The 20223-nt window shown below is 32.5% G+C and overlaps 1 protein-coding gene across 2 annotated transcripts; it reads left to right on the forward strand.

Annotated features, from left to right (window-relative positions):
• The first annotated feature begins 16879 nt into the window (after positions 1–16879).
• Positions 16880–20055, forward strand: LOC125871171 (selT-like protein). Of its 2 annotated transcripts, XM_049551766.1 has the most exons (5): positions 16924–17143; positions 17241–17314; positions 18273–18591; positions 19455–19597; positions 19738–20055. In XM_049551766.1, exons 1-4 carry the CDS (start codon positions 16970–16972, stop codon positions 19572–19574), a joined length of 687 nt encoding a protein of 228 aa, XP_049407723.1. In that variant the 5' UTR covers positions 16924–16969; the 3' UTR covers positions 19575–19597; positions 19738–20055. The 2 variants fall into 2 exon arrangements, with proteins under 2 accessions (XP_049407722.1, XP_049407723.1); XM_049551765.1 differs by having other exon boundaries at positions 16880–17143; positions 19455–20055.
• The last annotated feature ends 168 nt before the right edge of the window (positions 20056–20223 follow it).

Consider the following 20223-nt stretch of genomic DNA (forward strand, 5'->3'; position numbering starts at 1 on the left):
TCATAGTATAATTTAGTTAGTATATTCCCATTTAGAAAAAAATGAAAATCGTCTGATCAAATATCCCAATTCAATGTAGATTGTTTGAAACACAAAACTTGAAAATTATGAGATACACTTGCTCATCCTAGGAAATGCATACATGTTGTGGAACTATTTGTTCAAATTAACATGACAGGTTATCAAATAGTAGTCGTCCAACTCATATTGATTTACTGATTGATCCAATTAAGTTATCAAAAAATGATTTACATATTTTGTTGTTAAACTAGAGTTGCAAGAATACACTGAATGAAGTGAGAAAAAAGTGACAAAAAAAGTTCAAGGGAAAAAGTGACTACAAAAGGAAAAAAAGGAAAGATTCTATGATTGAGAATATGGTGGTATGCATTCACAATAAAATAGACATTGCTAAGTTGGAAAGACTGACAAATTTTTTAGTTGACTAAAAAAGTGAAATATAAATTTGTTCGCTAAATAGGCGGTATCCCGACAGTGATGGAGTCAGGATTTCCGTTAAGGGTGTTCAAACTTTAGGACAAGTAAAAAAATAATTCTTGTTGGTCAGATTATAAAGATTAGTTACAAAATAGTTATACCTCAATTATTTATTTCTACATAGTGCTCCAAGTTATTCATACTCTTTACTAGTTCAATGTCAAATTAACCAACTATCCAAAATGAAAATTCTTAAAATGGAAACTTATAAAATATCAATGGATAAACTAAAGAAGATAAAGTAGGACAAAAATATTGATGGATAGTTTCATACTCATCAAAATATGTAAAGTGGTAACTACAGTTGCACTCGATGACACTTCATATCTTGAAATGTTTTCATAATACACTCATTAGAAACATCTTTAAATACATTTTTCTCTACATAAGACACTATGCAACCATCTAAGAATTCATCATCCATTTGATTTTGCAAGTCATTCTTGATAATCTTTATTGCCAAAAAAACTCTTTCAACTGTAGCAGTGGCAACAAGTAGAAGCAAAGAAAAAACGTAACCAAAACGAAATTGAAGAAAAAGCCTAAATCTTGCCTTTTAAAACAAAAAAATGAAACAAAAATAATATAAATGAAACGCCTAAGTCTGGGTTTGAACCCAGGCAACAAAAGCCTAACTCTTGCCCTTTTTAAGTGAAAAAAGGTAACAACAATTTTAAGTGAAAAAAGGTAACCACAAAAAAGAAAAAATTTAAGGGGCTCGAACTCGAAACACTGAGGTGAGTTTGCACAATTTCAGCCACTGGGCCATCTTTATTATGTCAAGTGTTCAATAATTAATATATATCCAAAAATATCAATATTTAATGTATTTACTTGAAAAATTCTCCGATGAAGCTTGTTCATCTGACCACCCTCGCCAATGCATAGCTCTGCCCCTGTTACAAGTTGAAGGGCAAGGTATGGAGGGGTGTTGGAAAACAAAATTTCTCTACCATACCAATTTTTTTAGAATCAATCCATGCATTTAGGATTTAGGAACAGAAGGTATGCCCAAGGATTTTAGGTCTTGCACACACATATTATAGAAGGATGATCTAGTTAATAACTCGACAACTAGATAGGTAGTTTTACCACCATCTAAGTCGGCCCTTTCGACTTTCATAGGTAGTTTTACCTGTACAATGTTTTCTCTTTTCACGGTTGTTGTTTATAATTTAGTATCCTTCAAAATATAAAATCTTTTAACTTCATCTAATAATATTATTGCTATTATTTATGTTAGTGTAAGATAATAGAATATTATTCATGTGTTTGCAATACAATATGTGCGATTTTATTATATTTAATATTATTTACTAATATGAAGTTTTAAGTAGTTTAATTTAATATTCTGAAATATTTCAACTATTGGAAGTAGGCAATTTTTTTTTCCTACAAACTTCAATATTGTCTAAGAAAAAATAAAACCACAAAATCCATTGTCAATTAAAAAAGTTTGGGGCTTCAAAATTTTGAAGATGTAAAGCAACAAATTTTAGTATCCTCTCTTGAGCCACCCAAGCTTGCTTGACAACATGGTCACATAATACATCTCCAAATTTAAAAAGTGAAATAAAGAACCAAAAGGAGTGGTACTACAATTTCATTTAAAGATTATTTAAGGAAGCCCTACATATAAAATGCATTGCACCAGAAATTAGTTAAGATATATGAAAGTTGATCCGAACTCTCCAGTCATAAAAAAAAAGTATGCACTGCACCCAGTGGCGGACCCATGATTTTTTCTCAGGGGGTTCGAAGTATAAAGAGGAAGTTCAGGTGATAATGCAAGTGTGCGGTGAGCGTAGTAGCCCCTCGGCATGCTCTTTGTACAAGAACCATAGATATTTCATTGGTTCATAAAAGTAAAGACTAAGCTAATCAAAGATATTGAGAACAAAGATGCATTGATAAGAATTTTAGTGGATCGACTGTATTACATAAGTTAATTCCTAAAACACATGAAAATTAAATGATGAAAAAGGGAGCGAGATGGGGAAGAAAAATATTTACCCTATCATGCTAAATTTAACTCACTTTATCATACCGTATTAAACATTTCTTTTTACTTTTATCATGCTCCATCGAGCATTCTTAAAATTTCTTGTGCTTTTTATACTTTTATTTTGTAATGTTTTACTTTATATTTCACTTTTTAAAAATTTTAAATTAATATCCATTCAATCAAATATTACTATGAAAATCGTCAAGATTCTCTAAAAGTGTGTAAGAATAGAGTTACTAATATTATAATGCATATTATTAATATAAATAAATATCATCGTCAATTTTTTTAGTTCATATAGTTCAATTTACTAGGTTAGTCATAATTTGTAAAAAAATANACTGCACCATTAAATAAGGTGGATCTATAGCAACTTTAAACAACATAATTAAAATAAAAATAAAATACATAAAAGTCCACCTGAACTTGGGCGGACAAATTACTTTAGCACTTAAATTACACAGATGCTTAAATACCCCTCTTAACATCTTTGAAGTGAATTTTTTTCAACCCTCCAAACTCCAGCCTATAGCGCGTGTTGATACAACTTTCTCCGGTGCGTTAATCATCTAATTTACCTTTTAACTTTTTTAAAAAAAATCCATTTTGTCACTCCAACGGTAATATCTGACTCATTATTCATTTGAAGAACAATCTTCACCTTCAAAGAACCCTAATTTCCTCTTCTCCCTCACTAGCTCAATTATCCGAAAATGAAGATCTAATTTCTTATCTTTTTCTTGACTCATCTCAAATCTTAGCTCTTCAAACCTAAAAGTTGAATCTTTGAAGGAATAATCATTCTTCAAGAAAAGATAAAATTCAAACTTATTATTCTTCATCTATAATTTTGATTTTTGTTTTCTCCGTTTTCCTTATTATCAAATTTTCTAGATTGTCACTACTTCTTGCACAAAATTGTAGCACACAATGCAATCAATTAAATTGACCAACCTTTGTATGGAAGAAGATGATCAAACTACTACGAAGAAATTTTTTTATTGTAATCATGGGCTTGTGGTGTGTTTGAAAACATCTTGGACTTTAAATAACCCCAGAAGAAGATACTGGTCATGTCCTTATTATGGGTAAAGATAATTTTTGTCTCATTTATTTAGCTGATTGAAAATTTTGATTAACCACTAATTCCTTCATCCTTTTTCATTATTGAAGGGTCCTAGATCTTGCCACTGTTGGTGTTGGAGGATCAAGAAAATATTGATCCGAAGTCAAAATTATGATTCCTAAACTAATAGAGAAATTGGGTGGGCTTGAGAATTTAGTAGAATCCTCTCAAACATCAGTCATTGCATTTGAATTGATTGAGGTTTTTGAAGAAGTTGACAAACCTAGAGATTTCAAACAAGATGATAATTGTCCAGGTATAAAATTACAAATGTTGCAAGAAGAGGTTGAGAAGATGAAATAAAGGGTGAAGGAGTGAAAAAGAACTTGGGAGAATATACTCTTTTTTGTTGTAGTTTGTTGTTGTGTTGTAGTTATAGCTATACGCTATTGGTTTGGGGTGCGTGATATATGAAAGAGCTAGTGTTTCAATTAATTTTGAAACAAATTCATCTGTTAGTAGTTTTGTTCTAACAATTGAAAGATACTTTTGTTTTAATTATACGTTAAAAAACATCTTTTCCTTAATAAACATTTGTGAGACATTAATCAAAAAGTCATCACCAATTCAAGAATAAAAGAGCAACATTCTTGAATGTTACTTGTTTTAATTTGTGTCTTAGTTGAATTATGAAGATAGAGTTGTTATTTGTTCTTCCATTTGCTCGCGTGAGAGACTCCAACTATCTTCAAGAAGCGTTTTAACGTGGCTCTAAGCCAAGCAAGTTTTGTTTTGGATTCCTTGTATGTTTATCATTCTTGTTATAACAATTTGAAGTTAGTTGTCTCTATGTCATCCACATCAATATCGAATAGTGTTCCATCTTTACCTAATCCTAATTTTGAAATATTTGATGGCAAGGACTTTCCTATATTGCGTGGAAATATGGAATTCTTTTTAAGACGATTAAAGTTGGCATATGTTCTTGAGAAATCTTGTCCTGACACTCCCGGTTCTGAGGTAGCAACAAACGAGGTTACACTGATTAAAGAACAAATTGTCAAATGGCAAGATGATGATTATTTATGCAAGAATTATATTCTTGGAGGAATATCCAATAAATATTATGATCAATATTATATTAAGTGCAAATTTTGCAAAGGAGATTTGGGATACTCTTATAGCTATCTATTTAGCGGAAGAGGCGAGTTCAAAGAAATTTTTTGTTTCAAATTATATGGAGTTCAAAATGGTTGATGACAAGTCAATCACTGAACAAGTACAAGAATTTCAACTTATAGCTAATAAAATTGTAATATATGAAATTTCTCTTGATGAAAACTTTCATGTTGGTTCTATTATCTCAAACTTCCTCCATCTTGGAAAGAGTACAGAAACAAACTCAGGAATCCATCATGAAAGTTCATGTTGTTGAAGATAAATCGACCAAGAAGGAACCTCACAATAAGAAATTTTTGAAGGAAAAGAAGAGTGCGAATTTTAAACGTACTAATTCCAATTCTTAATCGAATCAATGTTATCATTGTCATAAAATTGGTCACTATGCACGTGATTGTAAAATTCTCTAAGCTGAAAAGAAGAAAGAAAAAACAAATAACAAAAAAAAATGAATTTGTGGCAATGGTCACAGAAGCATTTGTAGTGGGAGATCAAGTGGAATGGTAGATAGACACAGGTGCAACTTGTCATATATCAGGTAATCAAAATTCTTTCACGACCTATGAATTAGTGTGGCGATAAAATTTTACATATGGAGAACTCATCTTATGCTAAGGTTGTGGGAAAAGGAACTGTTGAACTGGAGTTCACTTTTGGAAAGATGGTCTCATTGTGGACGTATTGCATGTTCCTGATATTCGTAAGAACTTGGTGTCAGGTACACTTCTTTCTAAGCATGGTGTTAAAATGATTTTTGAGCCAGATAAATTATTTTGTCTAAAAAAGACATGTTCGTTGAAAAAGGTTGTGCTACAAACGGAATGTTAAAACTCAATATTGAAAATGAAAATATTTCTCTTTATGTTGTGGAGTCTTAGATTTATGGCGTGAATGTCTTGGTCATGTGAATTTTAGATCCATTCAACTTATGGTGAAAATGGATTAATTAAAGACTGTGGAAAGGATTATGTTGCTAAGTGTCTTACTTGTAGTAAATGTAAAATAACAAAGAAGCCTTTAAAGCCTGTTGAAAGGATATTCAAAATTTTGGAATTAATTCACACTGATATTTGTGAGATGGATTGTTTATCACATCATGAAAAGAGATAGTTTATCATTTTCATTGACGATTAATCAAGGTATACATATGTCTTTCCATTAAAAAACAAAAGAGGAGACATTTGAGACTTTCAAAACATATAAAGCAGAAGTTGAAAATATATTGAGTTTGAAGATTAAATCAATTAGTTCTAATAGAGGTGGTGAGTATTTAAAATTATATTTTATTGATTATTGTGAAAAAAATGCATTGAGAAACCATTGACTATGTCTTATACAACAAAATAGTGTAGCAGAAAGAAAAATTAGAACTTTCATCGAAATTGTTAACTCTATGCTTTATGGATCTGGTATGACTGGAAATTTGTGGGCTAAAGTCTCATTTTTCTGCATGTCATATTCTGAATCAAATTCCTTCCGATAAATATGATTCATCTCCATATGAACTTTGGAAGAATCGAAAATCAAATATAAATTACTTTAAAAGTATGGGGTTGTTTGGCTCATGTTAGATTACCAGATCAACATTTGACTAAGATTGGCTTTACAGGAATAGATTGTGTATTTATTGGTTATTCATAAACTAGTAAGGCATATAGATATTTGAATATTGAGACCCCAAACCCTCACAAAATTATTGAATCATTGCATGCTAACTTTTTGAGCATACTTTCCTAAAAAAGCATCTTTGAAATAAGATAAAAGTTCTTCTATGTCTACTCTTAAAAGGAAAATAGTTGAGCCTTTGGCAGAAAGTCATTCAAGATGTAGTGCAAGATCAGCCAAATCAAGTAGATTTGGGCCTAATATTCAAGTGTATTTAGTTGAAAAGGAACTTGAAAGTTATACTGAAGGAATGTCTTTGCATGATGCTCCTTTCTGGCGTGAAGCTATTGATGATGAAATGCATTCTATTAGACATATCTTAGTTAAGTACAAAGCTCGTTTGGTAGCAAAAGGTTACTTAATTGAAAGATATTGATTCTTTTGACACATTTGCACCTGTAGCTCGAATGACTTCTATTCGACTCTTAATTGCTTTAGCAGCAATTCATATGGATGTGAGTACTGCATTTCTGAATGGAGATCTAGATGAAGAAGTTTACATGAAACAACCAAAAGGATTTGTCATTCCTGATAAGAACATAAAGTTTGTAAGCTTCTTAAATCTCTTTATGAATTAAAACAAGCTCCAAAACAATGAAATGAGAAATTTATAAAGAGTAAAGATTTCTAATGGCTACTTAATTAATGGTGGTGATATTTACATATTTAGCAAATTTCAAGAAAATTCTGATGTTATAATATGTCTTTATGTAGATGATATGTTGATCTTTGAAACGGATATTCAAAGAGTCAAAGAAACAAAATATTTTCTAGCTTCTCAATTTGAAATGAAAAATCTTGGAGAAACTGATGTAATGTTGGGCATTAAAATCATAAGATCACTGAATGGCTTGACTCTTACTCAATCAAGTTATATTGAGAAAGTTCTTAAGAGGTTTGGTCATTTTGTCGACAGACCTGCTCCTACATCATTTGATCCTAGAATCAAATTAGTGTGGAACTCTGGTGATGTTGTTGATCAACTAACATACTCTCATATTGTTGGGAGTCTTATGTAGTCCATGCATTGTACCAGGCCAGATATTGGTTACACAGTAGGAATGTTGAGCAAGTTTACTAGTAATCTTGGAATCGAACAGTGGAATGTGTTAATTCGTGTTTTAAGATATCTAAAGAGTACGATTAATGGTGGCCTACATTACTCTATCTTTCCAATTGTTCTTGAAGGTTATAGTGATGCTACTTAGAATTCTGATCCGAATGACTAAATCTATTACTGTTTGAATTTTCACTTTGGTTGGAGCAGAGATCTCCTGGAAATCAAAGAAGTAGGCATGTATTACTTACTCAACCGTGGAGTCAGAATTTATAACTATGTCTTCTGCTAGAGAAAAAGCTTATTGGTTGCGATCTGTGCTGATAGATATTCCTTTGTGGAGTAAGCCAGTACCACCTTTAACTATCTATTGTGATAATCAAGCTGCTATATTTCAGGCTTCAAGTGATTGTTACAATGGCAAGTCGAGACAAGTTCGTCTCAAACATAATCATGTAAGGAGATTATTGGAGGAAGGCATAATATCTCTTCAATATGTGAAGTCCATGTTTAGTTTAGCAGATCCTTTGTCTAAATGGTTAGGCAAAGAGTTAGTAGTGGAAACTTGTAATGGGATGAGAATAAAGCCTGTTGTAAATTAATTGTACTTTATGGTAACCCAAACTGATGATGTAATTTTGGGTTAAAAGGGAAAAACAAGTAAATTTACAATTGTGAAGCCCATAAATAAAATTCCCATTTTGAAAATAAAATGAAATAAGTGGATGTGCATGATTGAGATTCTTTTCTCTTAACAAAATTTATAAGACCAATCTCGGTTGGAGTTATTAAGAAAATTTTTGATCAATTTTTTCAATATTCATACTAAAGAGAAGGATGAGATTATATCCTCTTAATAAGTCTATAAACTGATTTCGGTTGGAGTTTGTAGGAATACTCTTGATAGATTTACCAATACTTTGTTGTAAAGGGTGATGAGATTAATTTCTCTTAATAAAATTCAGACTATTTGGTCGGAGTATGCAAAGTTACTCTTGATGAATTCACATCACTAAGTGCGAAGTGAAGACCGCTTCAATTAGATTTTAACAGGGAAATTTAAAGCACTTGGCAAAAAGGATTCAGAACACATGGTCGTAAGGTGTCAAAGGATTTCGATTTTCACTGGAATATCGTGATATGTGTGGAGTATTTTTCTATTTCATTCAATGAACCACTTAGTTCAAGATTTAGTCAATGATTTAGAAAGCCTTCACTAGCTAATGGTTCAAGTCTAAAAGACACAATTATTGATGCATGTTGCTAGATTAATGTCTCAAAATATTCTTTGAATTTTTCAAAGATAAAAATTTCTTGAAACAAGTGGGATATTGTAAGAGTTAGTGTTTCAATTAATTTTGAAATAAATTCATCAGTTAAAAGTATTGAAATAACAAAATATATGAATGTGAATTGTAACATTTATTTTTGTTTTAATTCTACGTATAGGTTTTTCATGAAAGGTACTTTTGTTTTAATTCTACGTTATAGGTTTTTTGAAAGATAAGTTTTCTTTTCAATTCATGAATAACAAATACAATTTAATTAAAGTTTTTTCTTAAACTTTTTGTCCTATAAATTGAGTTTCTTTTATTCGAAAAGATAAGCGCTCAAAAAAACTACTTTCCCTTGAAAAATATTTGTGAGACATTAATCAAAAGGTGATATCAACAATTCTAGAATAGAAGAACAACACTCTTGAATTTTACTTGTTTTGTGGTTTAGTTGAATCCCAAAGATAGAGTTGTTATTTGTTCTTCCGTTTGCTCGTGGGAGAGATTCTCACATTCTTTAAGAAACATTTTAACATATCTCTAAGCCAAGCAAGTTTTGTTTTGGATTTCTTGTATTTTTATCATTCTTGTTCTAACAATATATATGAAGAAAGGTTCAATGAAGTTACCTTAGGTTCTTGAGTAAGATCAATATTGGTGTAGCATAGCATCGTTTATGTTGTAATCAATTAGGTGTAGACTCTTTTGTAATTCACTTTCTCTTCTTAGTCTCTTAATATAATGTAACTTTCTTGTTTGTGCATTTCATTTTGTGAGATATTATGTTTCATATATAGACATAAAAGTATCGTCTTAACTGCATAGTATAGACATTAGAAATCAAAGTTATAATCATCAATAACTAAAGAGTTAAAGTTTACAACTGCATAATATAAATACTAAATTGTAGTCATAACGGCATAAATGTATAGATAAAACTAATGCAGTCACAATTGCATAATTGTTTCAGAAACAAACTTAGATCAAACTAATACAGTAACAATTGCATAATTGTTTTAAAAAACAAATACAGATCAAACTAATGCAGTCACAACTGCATAATTGTTTAAAAACAAACAAGATCAAACTAATGTAGTTACAACTGCATAATATTATTTCAAAAAACAACCAAAATTGAGAAATCGTTCTCTTCTCCATTTATTGGAAAGTTGGTGAGTTTGTTTGACTCAAGTGATTCACTTCAGCAGCATTGGACCTTGTTTTCATTATTTTGTTTTCTCTCATCTCTTGAAGACCATGTTGAGTTATAGTAGTCTTTCCTTTCCATTTTAAATTTGATCTTGGTTTATGATGCCCAAGGTTTCCAATCAATATAGAAGAGTTCATAGGCATTCTAGGCTACAATCACAAAGATATATTGTCTTAGATGCTTGATAAGTTTAAATTGAAAAGTGTGTAAAATAATTAAGACAACTTACATTGTAGATTTTAAAACAACTTTGTGTATGTAATATTCTCATTCCAACCATTCTAGGCCTTTTAAAAGGTGTCCCTCTTCCCCTTTTAGTAGCACCAGGAACATTAGCAGCTACATCAGTCCCTCTTTCCCTTCCGATGGCACCAACAACAACGGTAACAACTACACCAATTCTTCTTCCCCTTCTAGTGGCATCAACAACAACAACAACTACAACAGTTCCTCTTCTAGTGGCACTAGAAACATTAGCAGTAACACCAATCCCTCTTCCTCTTCCAGTGGCACTAGAAACAATAGCAACAACACCAATTCCTTTTCCTTTTTCAGTGGCACTAGAAACATTAGCAATAACATCAATCTTTATTCCTCTTCTAGTGGCACCAGAAACATCAATAGCACTAGCCTATAACATAAGTTCATTACCAAAACTATTAGAGTGATTAAGATGTAAAATAACAACTAAATTTATTACAGAAACATTGCCTATTTTTTAGAACTTCTTGGTCAACCTCTTCATCTCTTTCTGCTTGATTGTGATTGAGTTGGTGCTGTAGAAGAACCAACACTTGATCTTGTTGAACTAGTCTCTTTTGATCTTCCTCTTCCTTTGCCTGCATTAGCTTAACTATTCAAATGAAAACCCCTCTTATTGTGACCTTTTGCATGACAAAGGTTACAGGTCATCTGAATACCTTTTTTGGACAATNAAGTTCCCGACTCCAAACTCACATGTGAGGCTCTAGTTTCACTCTATCATTTTCCGGGTCGTTACACTTGTTTTCATTCTGCTCCTTTCTCCTACACAATCTAGGCCTTCCTAGTAGTTTTCTTATATTAGGTGGTATGACAGAAGGGTTGGTTGATTGTGGCCACATTTCATGTTAGTAACTGGTTGAATGTAGTGACTACAGATCTTGAGATAAGTCTCCTTGCTATAGCAATGTGCAACATAGTTAATGGACTCTAATTTTATAAAATGAAGTGCAACTATAGCATGACAAAAAAAATGTATATTTTTTAGCATTCAAGATCTACAACTACATGTTTGATTGCTCAGATTCACAACAAATGTATTACCCTAACTGTCCTTAACCTCAAAAGTAAAATTCATTATTCCATTCAAGGTTACACTTCATTGACTTTGTTGTGTTCTCTTGCAATACTTTTAATGCCATTGGAGATATGTCAATTATCTAAGTATCAGAGAACTCCCTCAATTGTCCTATTATTCTCATCACTTTGACCCTTATTTATTCAACCATTATGATGATAATTTTGTGTCTTAGCTCCAAAATTCATGAATTGAAGCTTTCATCCATGTTGTTATTAACACCATCACAATAGCTAAAAATCTTAAAGTATACCTTAGAATACCTCTCTATATTGTACCACAGTAAGTCCTCACATATTTTATTGCCTAACTTTTTCATATGAACCAAATTTCTTCTCAATTCTTGTTCATATGTAGATTTGGCGCATCTCCAAAAACAATTTCTTCTTTTAATGCCTTTCCTTTTCTTGAACCAGTTGGGTAGAATGTGTTTATTTTTTTTGCAGAACATCTTGAATGTCTTTGTCAAGACCCTTCAACAAAATTTAAACATATTAGACAACATGAGTATTATTAATGAATAAAATACCTAATGAATAAATGAAAAGAGAAGAAAAATACCTTTTGCATATCGGTAATGGTTGTCAATTCTGATCCATGTCCAAACTCAAGATCATCTCTTAAAAGCTTGATAAACCATCTCCAAGTGAATATGCTTTCAACTTCACCCACTGCCCATGCAGTGGTAGAATTTGGTTGTTCCCATCCTAACAAACAACCACGAGTAATTGATCTTTAGAAATACCTTTCAAGAAGCAACCATCAAATCCTATACATATTCTAGCTCCAGCTTTGAATGTCTTTTTCAAAGCATCAAAGCATATGTTAAATGATTGTAACATTTTTCTTCCACCTTCAATTCTTCACTAAGTCTTACCCACCTGTGCTACCTGAATTAGTCCTTAAGAGTTCGTTCATCTTTATAATCTAGAATTCTTTTAAAACTCCTCCACATGATCACCCATAATTTGTTGCAACACATCATTTCTAGTTTTCCTTGCTACAGTCCTCCCAACGTGCACCTCCAAATCTTTCTTCACTAAAATTTGAAACTAAAAAACTCTAATGCCAAGCGTAGAAATAATTTTGTCCTTGTACCTTTCTGATAAGTACTTTGAATTCACCATTTTATTTTTGGTTTGTGTCATTACATTTATGTATTGGATTATAATTCTTCACCACAAAATCTCATGTTCATGAATCATGACTTCCAAACAACAACCATGGACAACCAACTATACACTTTACCATCACCTTAGTTGCTTCATTAATATATTTATCCAATTTAACATGCTCTTGAACTACATATCTAGTAATAGCTTCTCTAAACTGCTTAACACTTTCAAAAGCAAGTCCAGTCTCCCAAACTATTAACTGACAAGTAGGATCAAAGACAACTTTCTTTTTATTTCTTTTTGCTCTTCTTGCTTTTCTTTCTCTTTTTATAGGTTGTTCAACCTCATCTTCCTCATCAACATCTTCATCGATATCTATTTCAAAACTAACAGCTTCATCTGAATCAAAGTAGGGCTTATCTCCAACTATCTTACCCTCTAAAGTAGTTTGTTTCTTGGATAAATATTCATTATATTTCAAATCAATTTTTTTTTTCTAAATTAACTCCTTCAGATCTAGGGTCCTTTTTATTAATTTTAGCAGTAATTTTCTCTTTCCTAAGAGTTATAGCCTACTCATAAACTTCACTATCATACCCATCTTCTCATTCACCAAACAAATCTACATTTTCTGAATTTTCACTTGCTTCTGTTTCACTTTTCGAATCAAATCCAACTATTGGAATATCATATGCAACAACAACAACAAAAGAAGTCTCACCCAAGTCTTCTCCAACACTAGTAGAAGTCTTACCCAAGTCTTCTCTAACACTAGCAGAATCCTACCCAAGTCTTCACCCAAGTCCTCTCCAATACTAGTAGAATTCCTACCCAAGTCTTCACCCAACTCTTCCCCAACATCAATAAATGTACCACCCACAACAGGTTCTTGAGGTTCTACAGCCTCTTCAAAGGCCTAAACCCTTACTACCCTTGAAGGTTTGACTAGATTCTTTATCAAAAGTAGCATTACATTCCCCACACACATCATTTACATATCCAAGTTCGGGGGGGGGGGGGGGGGGGACCACAATAGGTTCTTCAACTAAATGAATCACATAAAGTTCAACAATATCTCCATTTTTTAACTGAGCTACAATAACCATAATATCCCTTATCACTTTTAACTTCAACAACATGACGAGCTTTAGGTGGGTTAATATAAACAATACAACCAGAAAAATTATAGCCAATTTCTTTAACATAATCAGCAAATTCAAAGTAGGAGAATTTATCAACATCTACAACAAAACAATTAGTGACAGTACCTTCATCGTACTTAATATGAGGGTTTTGTTGTAATTTTCCACCATGGTGAAACCTCAAGGTGACATACACATCCATTGTCAAACTAAAAAGTTTTTTTTAAAAAATAAGCTTTAGGCAAAAGCCTAAACTCAAATGCTACAACCATCCAAACAAAAATTACTAACCTGGTAACTTTGTTTTCGTTGAGAAACACCACAAATTTGAATAATCCATTCACAATATGTGTTGAAGATCCCTTCACAATGAACTCATATTAGGTTTAGTTTTAGAATGACAATGAGATTTGAGATTTAGGGATATTCTTTTAGAAATGGGCCAGGTTTATTTTGGGAACGGGTGGGTTATATGTAACGGGTAAGTTCATTTTTTAAACACTTAGCGACGTGGACGAATGAAAACGTGCATGTCTAACAACACCCAACCTTCAACTGGGCTGGTGTTCGAAGGGTTGAAAGAAATTCACTTCAAAGATGTTAAGGGGGTATTTAAATACCCATGTAGTTTAAGTGCTAAAGGGGGTGTTCGGAGGGTTGAAAGAAATTCACTTTTTAATGTGTTTTCTCTTAAAATAATAAACAAAATTTATTATTTCAGTTAAGGAGAATGAAGTTCTTGGGCTCCAAGACAAGAAACATCAATGAGTCCACAAGTAGAACAATGATGTGAGGTTTTAGGACTTTCTCGGATGCCAGTATCCATCTTGATTGTACTTATATGTAACGTTAATAATACGAGTACGAGTTAAAACCCCCGTAGAGACAGGAGTAGGCCTGAGAATTTCTTCATTTACATCATTCAACCATATTAGCTTCAAAAACTTAAGCAAATAATACCCTTCAATAATCCATTTTGCCTCGATGTTATGATTCCTCACTATGTCTTTCATCTTTGAACACCTAAAAGGAAGTGTTAGAAAATAATAACTTGAATATATATTACTTCAAGCTTAAGGGATCACAAAATGTTCCTCGAACTCTTACCTTAACACAAGCTTCAAGTACCAAGAACCTATAAAATCATCAAGTTCTCTCCTTCGAAAAAACTTCAAACTCCACCAAACAATACGGGAAACATGTGTTAGTTGCTCTTCACAACACCCCTAGCATATGCCTTGATTTTTGGAAGAATTGGATGGTGAAATCGCTTGATTTTGAGCTCGGAACCTTAAGGAAATAGACTCATGGACCTTCAATTTGATAGGTCGTGATCCCTCTAACTCACTATATATTGGGAGATATGCTCGCTCAAAGCCAATCCATAAATAAGATTATATAAAAACTTTTCATCAATAAATCCGCCAATTAAGATTTTTACTCCAAGGCTCCCTTAAGCCAATGACTTTGGTCTAAAATATTTCCAAATGACTTAATATAAAAATTCCTTTGTATAATCATCCATTTACGATTATTATCCCAACATCTACATTGACGCAAAACGTGATAATTTGCCTCGTCAACTTAAAACTTGTTATTTTAAACGTTACAAATTATAACACGTTACACACGCCTAGGGTATAGGATCGAGTTCCGTCAAGTCCAACAAATAGAGTTCATTAAATATTTGACGGAAAAAATATATTTATTTTTGGCCATAGATTTTTCAAGTAATATTTGGGGAAAAATTTGGCAAATAATGTTTGTCCATACAATTTGCCATTATTTTGGCAAATATTTTTGGCAAATATCCCAAATTCTCAAATACTAGTTTTTTCTAGTATTTGGGCCAAATCTCATTATTTGGGATCTTTTAATTAAAAATTAAAAGTTTACACCAAACTTTTATCCTTTACAAAAACACTCTCTATAGTAGTTGTTTGCGTTGTATTACATAATTTTTTACGTGAACACCAAAGTAGTGATGAAATATTCAGTGAATATGAAAGTGATGATATGGTTGTTGATGGAAATGATGAACAATCAATCTGCTCAAGGTAAGAAAGTCATGTGTTTTGTCTACTTCACGATGTATGGAATGATGTTTGTTGCACTCACTCCAAACTATCACATTGCTCCAGTGTCATGGACATCACTTGTTATTTGTTGCAACGAAGATCTAATTGACTTGTAATACAAATTTATGATTAGTTTTNTTGGAAGTTAGACTCATGTTCCTTCGATTTGATAGGTCGTGATCCCTCTAACTCACTATATATTGGGAGATATGTTCGCTCAATGCCAATTCATAAATAAGATTATATAAAAACTTTTCATCCATAAATCCGCCAATTAAGATTTTTACTCTAAGGCTCCCTTAAGCCAATGACTTTGGTCTAAAATATTTCCAAATGACTTAATATAAAAATTCCTTTGTATAATCATCCATTTACGATTATTATCCCAACATCTACATTGACGCAAAACGTGATAATTTGCCTCGTCAACTTAAAACTTGTTATTTTAAACGTTACAAATTATAACACGTTACACACGCCTAGGGTATAGGCTCAGGTTCCGTCAAGTCTAACAAACAGAGTTCATTAAATATTTGACGGAAAAAATATATTTATTTTTGGCCATAGATTTTCCAAGTAATATTTGGGGAAAAATTTGGCAAATAATGTTTGTCCATAGCCATTATTTGGCAAATATCCCAAATTCTCAAATACTAGTTTTTTCTAGTATTTGAGTCAAATCTCATTATTTGGGATCTTTTAATTAAAAATTAAAATTTTACACCAAACTTTTATCTTTTACAAAAACACCCTCTATAGTAGTTGTTTGCGCTGTATTACATAATTTTCTACGTGAACACCAAAGTAGTGATGAAATATTTAGTGAATATGAAAGTGATGATATGGTTGTTGATGGAAATGATGAACAATCGGCTCAGGGTAAGAAAGTCATGTGTTTTGTCTACTTTACGATGTATGGAATGATGTTTGTTGCACTCACTCCAAACTACCACATTGCTCCAGTGTCATGGACACCACTTGTTATTTGTTGCAACGAAAATCTAATTGACTTGTAATACAAATTTATAATTAGTTTTGATAGTTTTTAAAACTTATGGGTATAAATCATATTTTTTTAAAAAAGTGAAATATGTTTCCTAAATACTATGACCAAACACATGGTGAAATTTCATCCAAATAATATTTGCAAAGAATATTTGAAAATCTATGGCCAATCGCTAGCTTAATAAACTTAAAGGACCAAACTTACCAACGCATATACTTGAGGTACTATTTTCAACATAACATCAAATATAAGAGACCATTACCCTTATATCTCAAAGGAAGAAAGAAGTAAAAATCCCCATTCCATAACCCCCTCTGTGTGTGAATTTGGCGACAATGGATCGAACTCAGCTTCTTCTAGTGGGTTTACCCCTTTTTCTGTTCATCTCCGATCTCTTCCAACTATTTACTCCTCCACCTCAAAAACCCAATTCCGATCACCACCATCATCACCACCACCAGCCGCCGCCAGTGATCCAACAACCTCAGACTCTTGAATTTCCTACTCAGGTAGTGAGCATCACTCAATGTTTGTTTCTTAGATTCTTTATGTCTTTTCGATAAAAGGGTATCTTTTTTTATATGTTTCTTGGTGTTTGACTTGCAGAAAACTGGTGGTATTGGTGCAGTTGGTATTGGTAACACTGTCACGATTGATTTCTGCTCTTCTTGTTCTTACAGGTTTTGTTTCTATTATTGTTTCATCATATGGGGTTTTCTTAATTAATGGAAATTTTTAGAATAAGTATATTGTTTTACCTTCTTTTCTATGTTACTACTACTACCTCCGTCCCAATTTATGTGATGAACTTTGACTTAGCACAAAGTATAAGGAAAAATGTAGACTTTTGAAACTTGTGGGCTGAAATAATCATAGATGTTCGTATGACTATAAATATCTCATTAGGTTTAAAATGAACATTTTAAAGTTTAAACTTTTACTAAATATAAAAATGTGTCATTCTTTTTGGGACGGTTTAAAAAAGAAAGTGTGTGATATAAATTAGGACAGGGGAATATGTCATTCTTTCTAAAGTTTGGATTTTGAACTAGCTATTGAACTTGTATTGTAGCTTATGTCATGAGATGTTGTATAGATCATTTATATCAACAAGAAAATATATGATACTGCCAAGAATTTTTTGAGTTATCGAGGAACATAATTTCTTGGCTCTCTAATGTGATTTGAGCTCATCTGATTGAGTGCTTAACGTCATTTTAAGTAGTGTAATAGTCTTAAATGCACGATGGAAAAGAGGTCCCAAAACTAAAGGAGAACGTTGGAAAGCCTTACTGTATAGGTCTTTTAGAATGCCCCATAACCTTCTCGTTTGATTTGTAGAGAGGATGTTGTACAACTTCCTTTAGTGGTGACTTGTTGAATCCCTGTTTAGATGCAAAAACTTTTCCCATATATGCCAATATACAGGATCCATAGAAGTGCATGTTTTGGTATGTTTGGTGTGTAAAGATTTTAATCATGGATGTGGTTCCTTTGTATGGATAAGAAATGATATGGAATAGTAATTTTTGTTTATCTTTCCATTACTTTGTTCAATTGGTCACCTAGTCTGTACAGCTGTTTGCCCCTGAAGTCATAACATATCAAACTGCATCTAAGTTTCATGTTTCTTGGCAGAGGGACAGCTGTGACGATGAAAAACATGTTGGATAATCAGTTTCCTGGTATCCATGTCGTCCTTGCTAACTATCCTCCTCCACTTCCAAAACGTTTGTTGGGCAAAGTAGTACCCGTTTTCCAATTTGGAGTCATTGGCCTTGTAATGGCTGGTGAACAAATATTTCCTAGGTTGGGTATTGCGGTACCACCTCCATGGTTCTATCAGTTGCGTGCGAACAGATTTGGGACTATGGCAACAACTTGGCTCCTAGGAAATTTCTTTCAGTCCATGTTGCAAAGTTCTGGTGCTTTCGAAGTGTATTGTAATGGTGAACTGGTATGTACTTCTCAATCTGTCTATGCGTATCCTTTTTTTTACCTTTTTCCTTGAGGTTAAAAACGTTGGGAAATGAGTACCAATCTGTGCCTTTTTGTGTCTAAAACCATCTGATTTATGAGAAGAAAATTCTGGAAATCATCTTTACTTTAGTATAGACTAGATAGATGTTTATCTAAAGAGGCTGTTTGATCAATTAGCTATCTGTGATGCACTATCAGCCATCCATTATTAGATTGGTTATATTAATTTTTACTTTGTTAACTTCTTTGAAGGGGAACATTACTTTGATTCATCTGATATGCAACCATGAATGTAAAAAAACGACTTTTAACTCTCTGAACACTTCTCATTCTCTTTCTCTTTCTCCTGCTTAGAGGGAAAAATTACCTAAGACAATTTTCTTTCTCCTGCTTGTGGTTCATTTTCGGACTGAGGATGTTGTTGGCATGTTATATTGTTTCTTTTAAATTTGGTGAAAATCATCTTTGAGCAATGCCTTTATATGAAGGATTTCAAGTGTAGCTAACTTTGAAGTACCATGATTCACAGAGATCTTTGTTGCCCCTGTAGCATGTGATATGAAGTTTTTATTGATTGCCTAGATATGTCAACTTATAAGACTTGAGAATGTGAGTCAATATCGGTTCCATTTACATTTCTCATCTGTGTATCCAGTTAACAGAACAAAACTTAAGTCTGTTTGTAGGGTGTCATGCAATTAGAAAAAACTACAAAAAATCAGTGTGTTGCTTGTCATCAACACCTTATGTGTACTAGATATCTTTATTCCATCCATAGCTAGTAGCTTGTGGTATATTCTTGCGTCTCCTCTCACCGTCCAATTTAAATTTATATGACAGGTTTTCTCTAAACTGAAAGAGAATAGGTTCCCTGGCGAACTCGAGCTGAAAGATCTAGTTGGCAGAAAGATTACTAACCCAGCGGTAGTTGATGGCCTTGGTGCATCTTCCTGGTCGTAGATGTGTAGATTTCACGAGATCAATGGTTCCACATTAACTTAGACTTAATGTTGTGGCCTTTCCATATCCGATAGACATACATGCAATGAAAACATCCACCAGCATCTTCTTCAGAAATCGTTGTTTTGCTGCAAATGTTCTCAACCAGAAACATTCTAGGGACTGGTTATATGGTATCGATAAAAATGACACTGAAAGAATCTGTGACTTTTTATTTTTATAATGTACAAACACTTTATCTCACAATGCAAACAGTATCTAGTAGCAGGTTGAAAGAATAATGATATGCTTAATAGTGTCATTAGACTCCCTGGATTATCCCTATTATCTCATGCAGATATGATCTACCTTAATCACAGCAGTTAACGGGGTGGATTTTTGTTCCGTTTGGTTTGGATATTTGATTTTGAATCGAAGAAATTATAATTCAATTCAATTAAGTTTGGATTAGAATAGATTTTTAAATTTGATTCTGAATTAATCAATTTGGATATTTTAGAGTTTTTAAATTTTGAGGTTTAAGGCAAGCTGCAATAATTAGCAGTTTTCAATCTTCAATTCATATAGTAGTTTGCTCCTGGAAATGTATTACTTTCTACGTTAAATAAGATTGAGGCCACCCTTCACATTTTAAATTTTAATAATGGAC

Source organism: Solanum stenotomum, chromosome 7, assembly GCF_019186545.1.
Source record: "Solanum stenotomum isolate F172 chromosome 7, ASM1918654v1, whole genome shotgun sequence".
Taxonomy (NCBI): domain Eukaryota; kingdom Viridiplantae; phylum Streptophyta; class Magnoliopsida; order Solanales; family Solanaceae; genus Solanum; species Solanum stenotomum.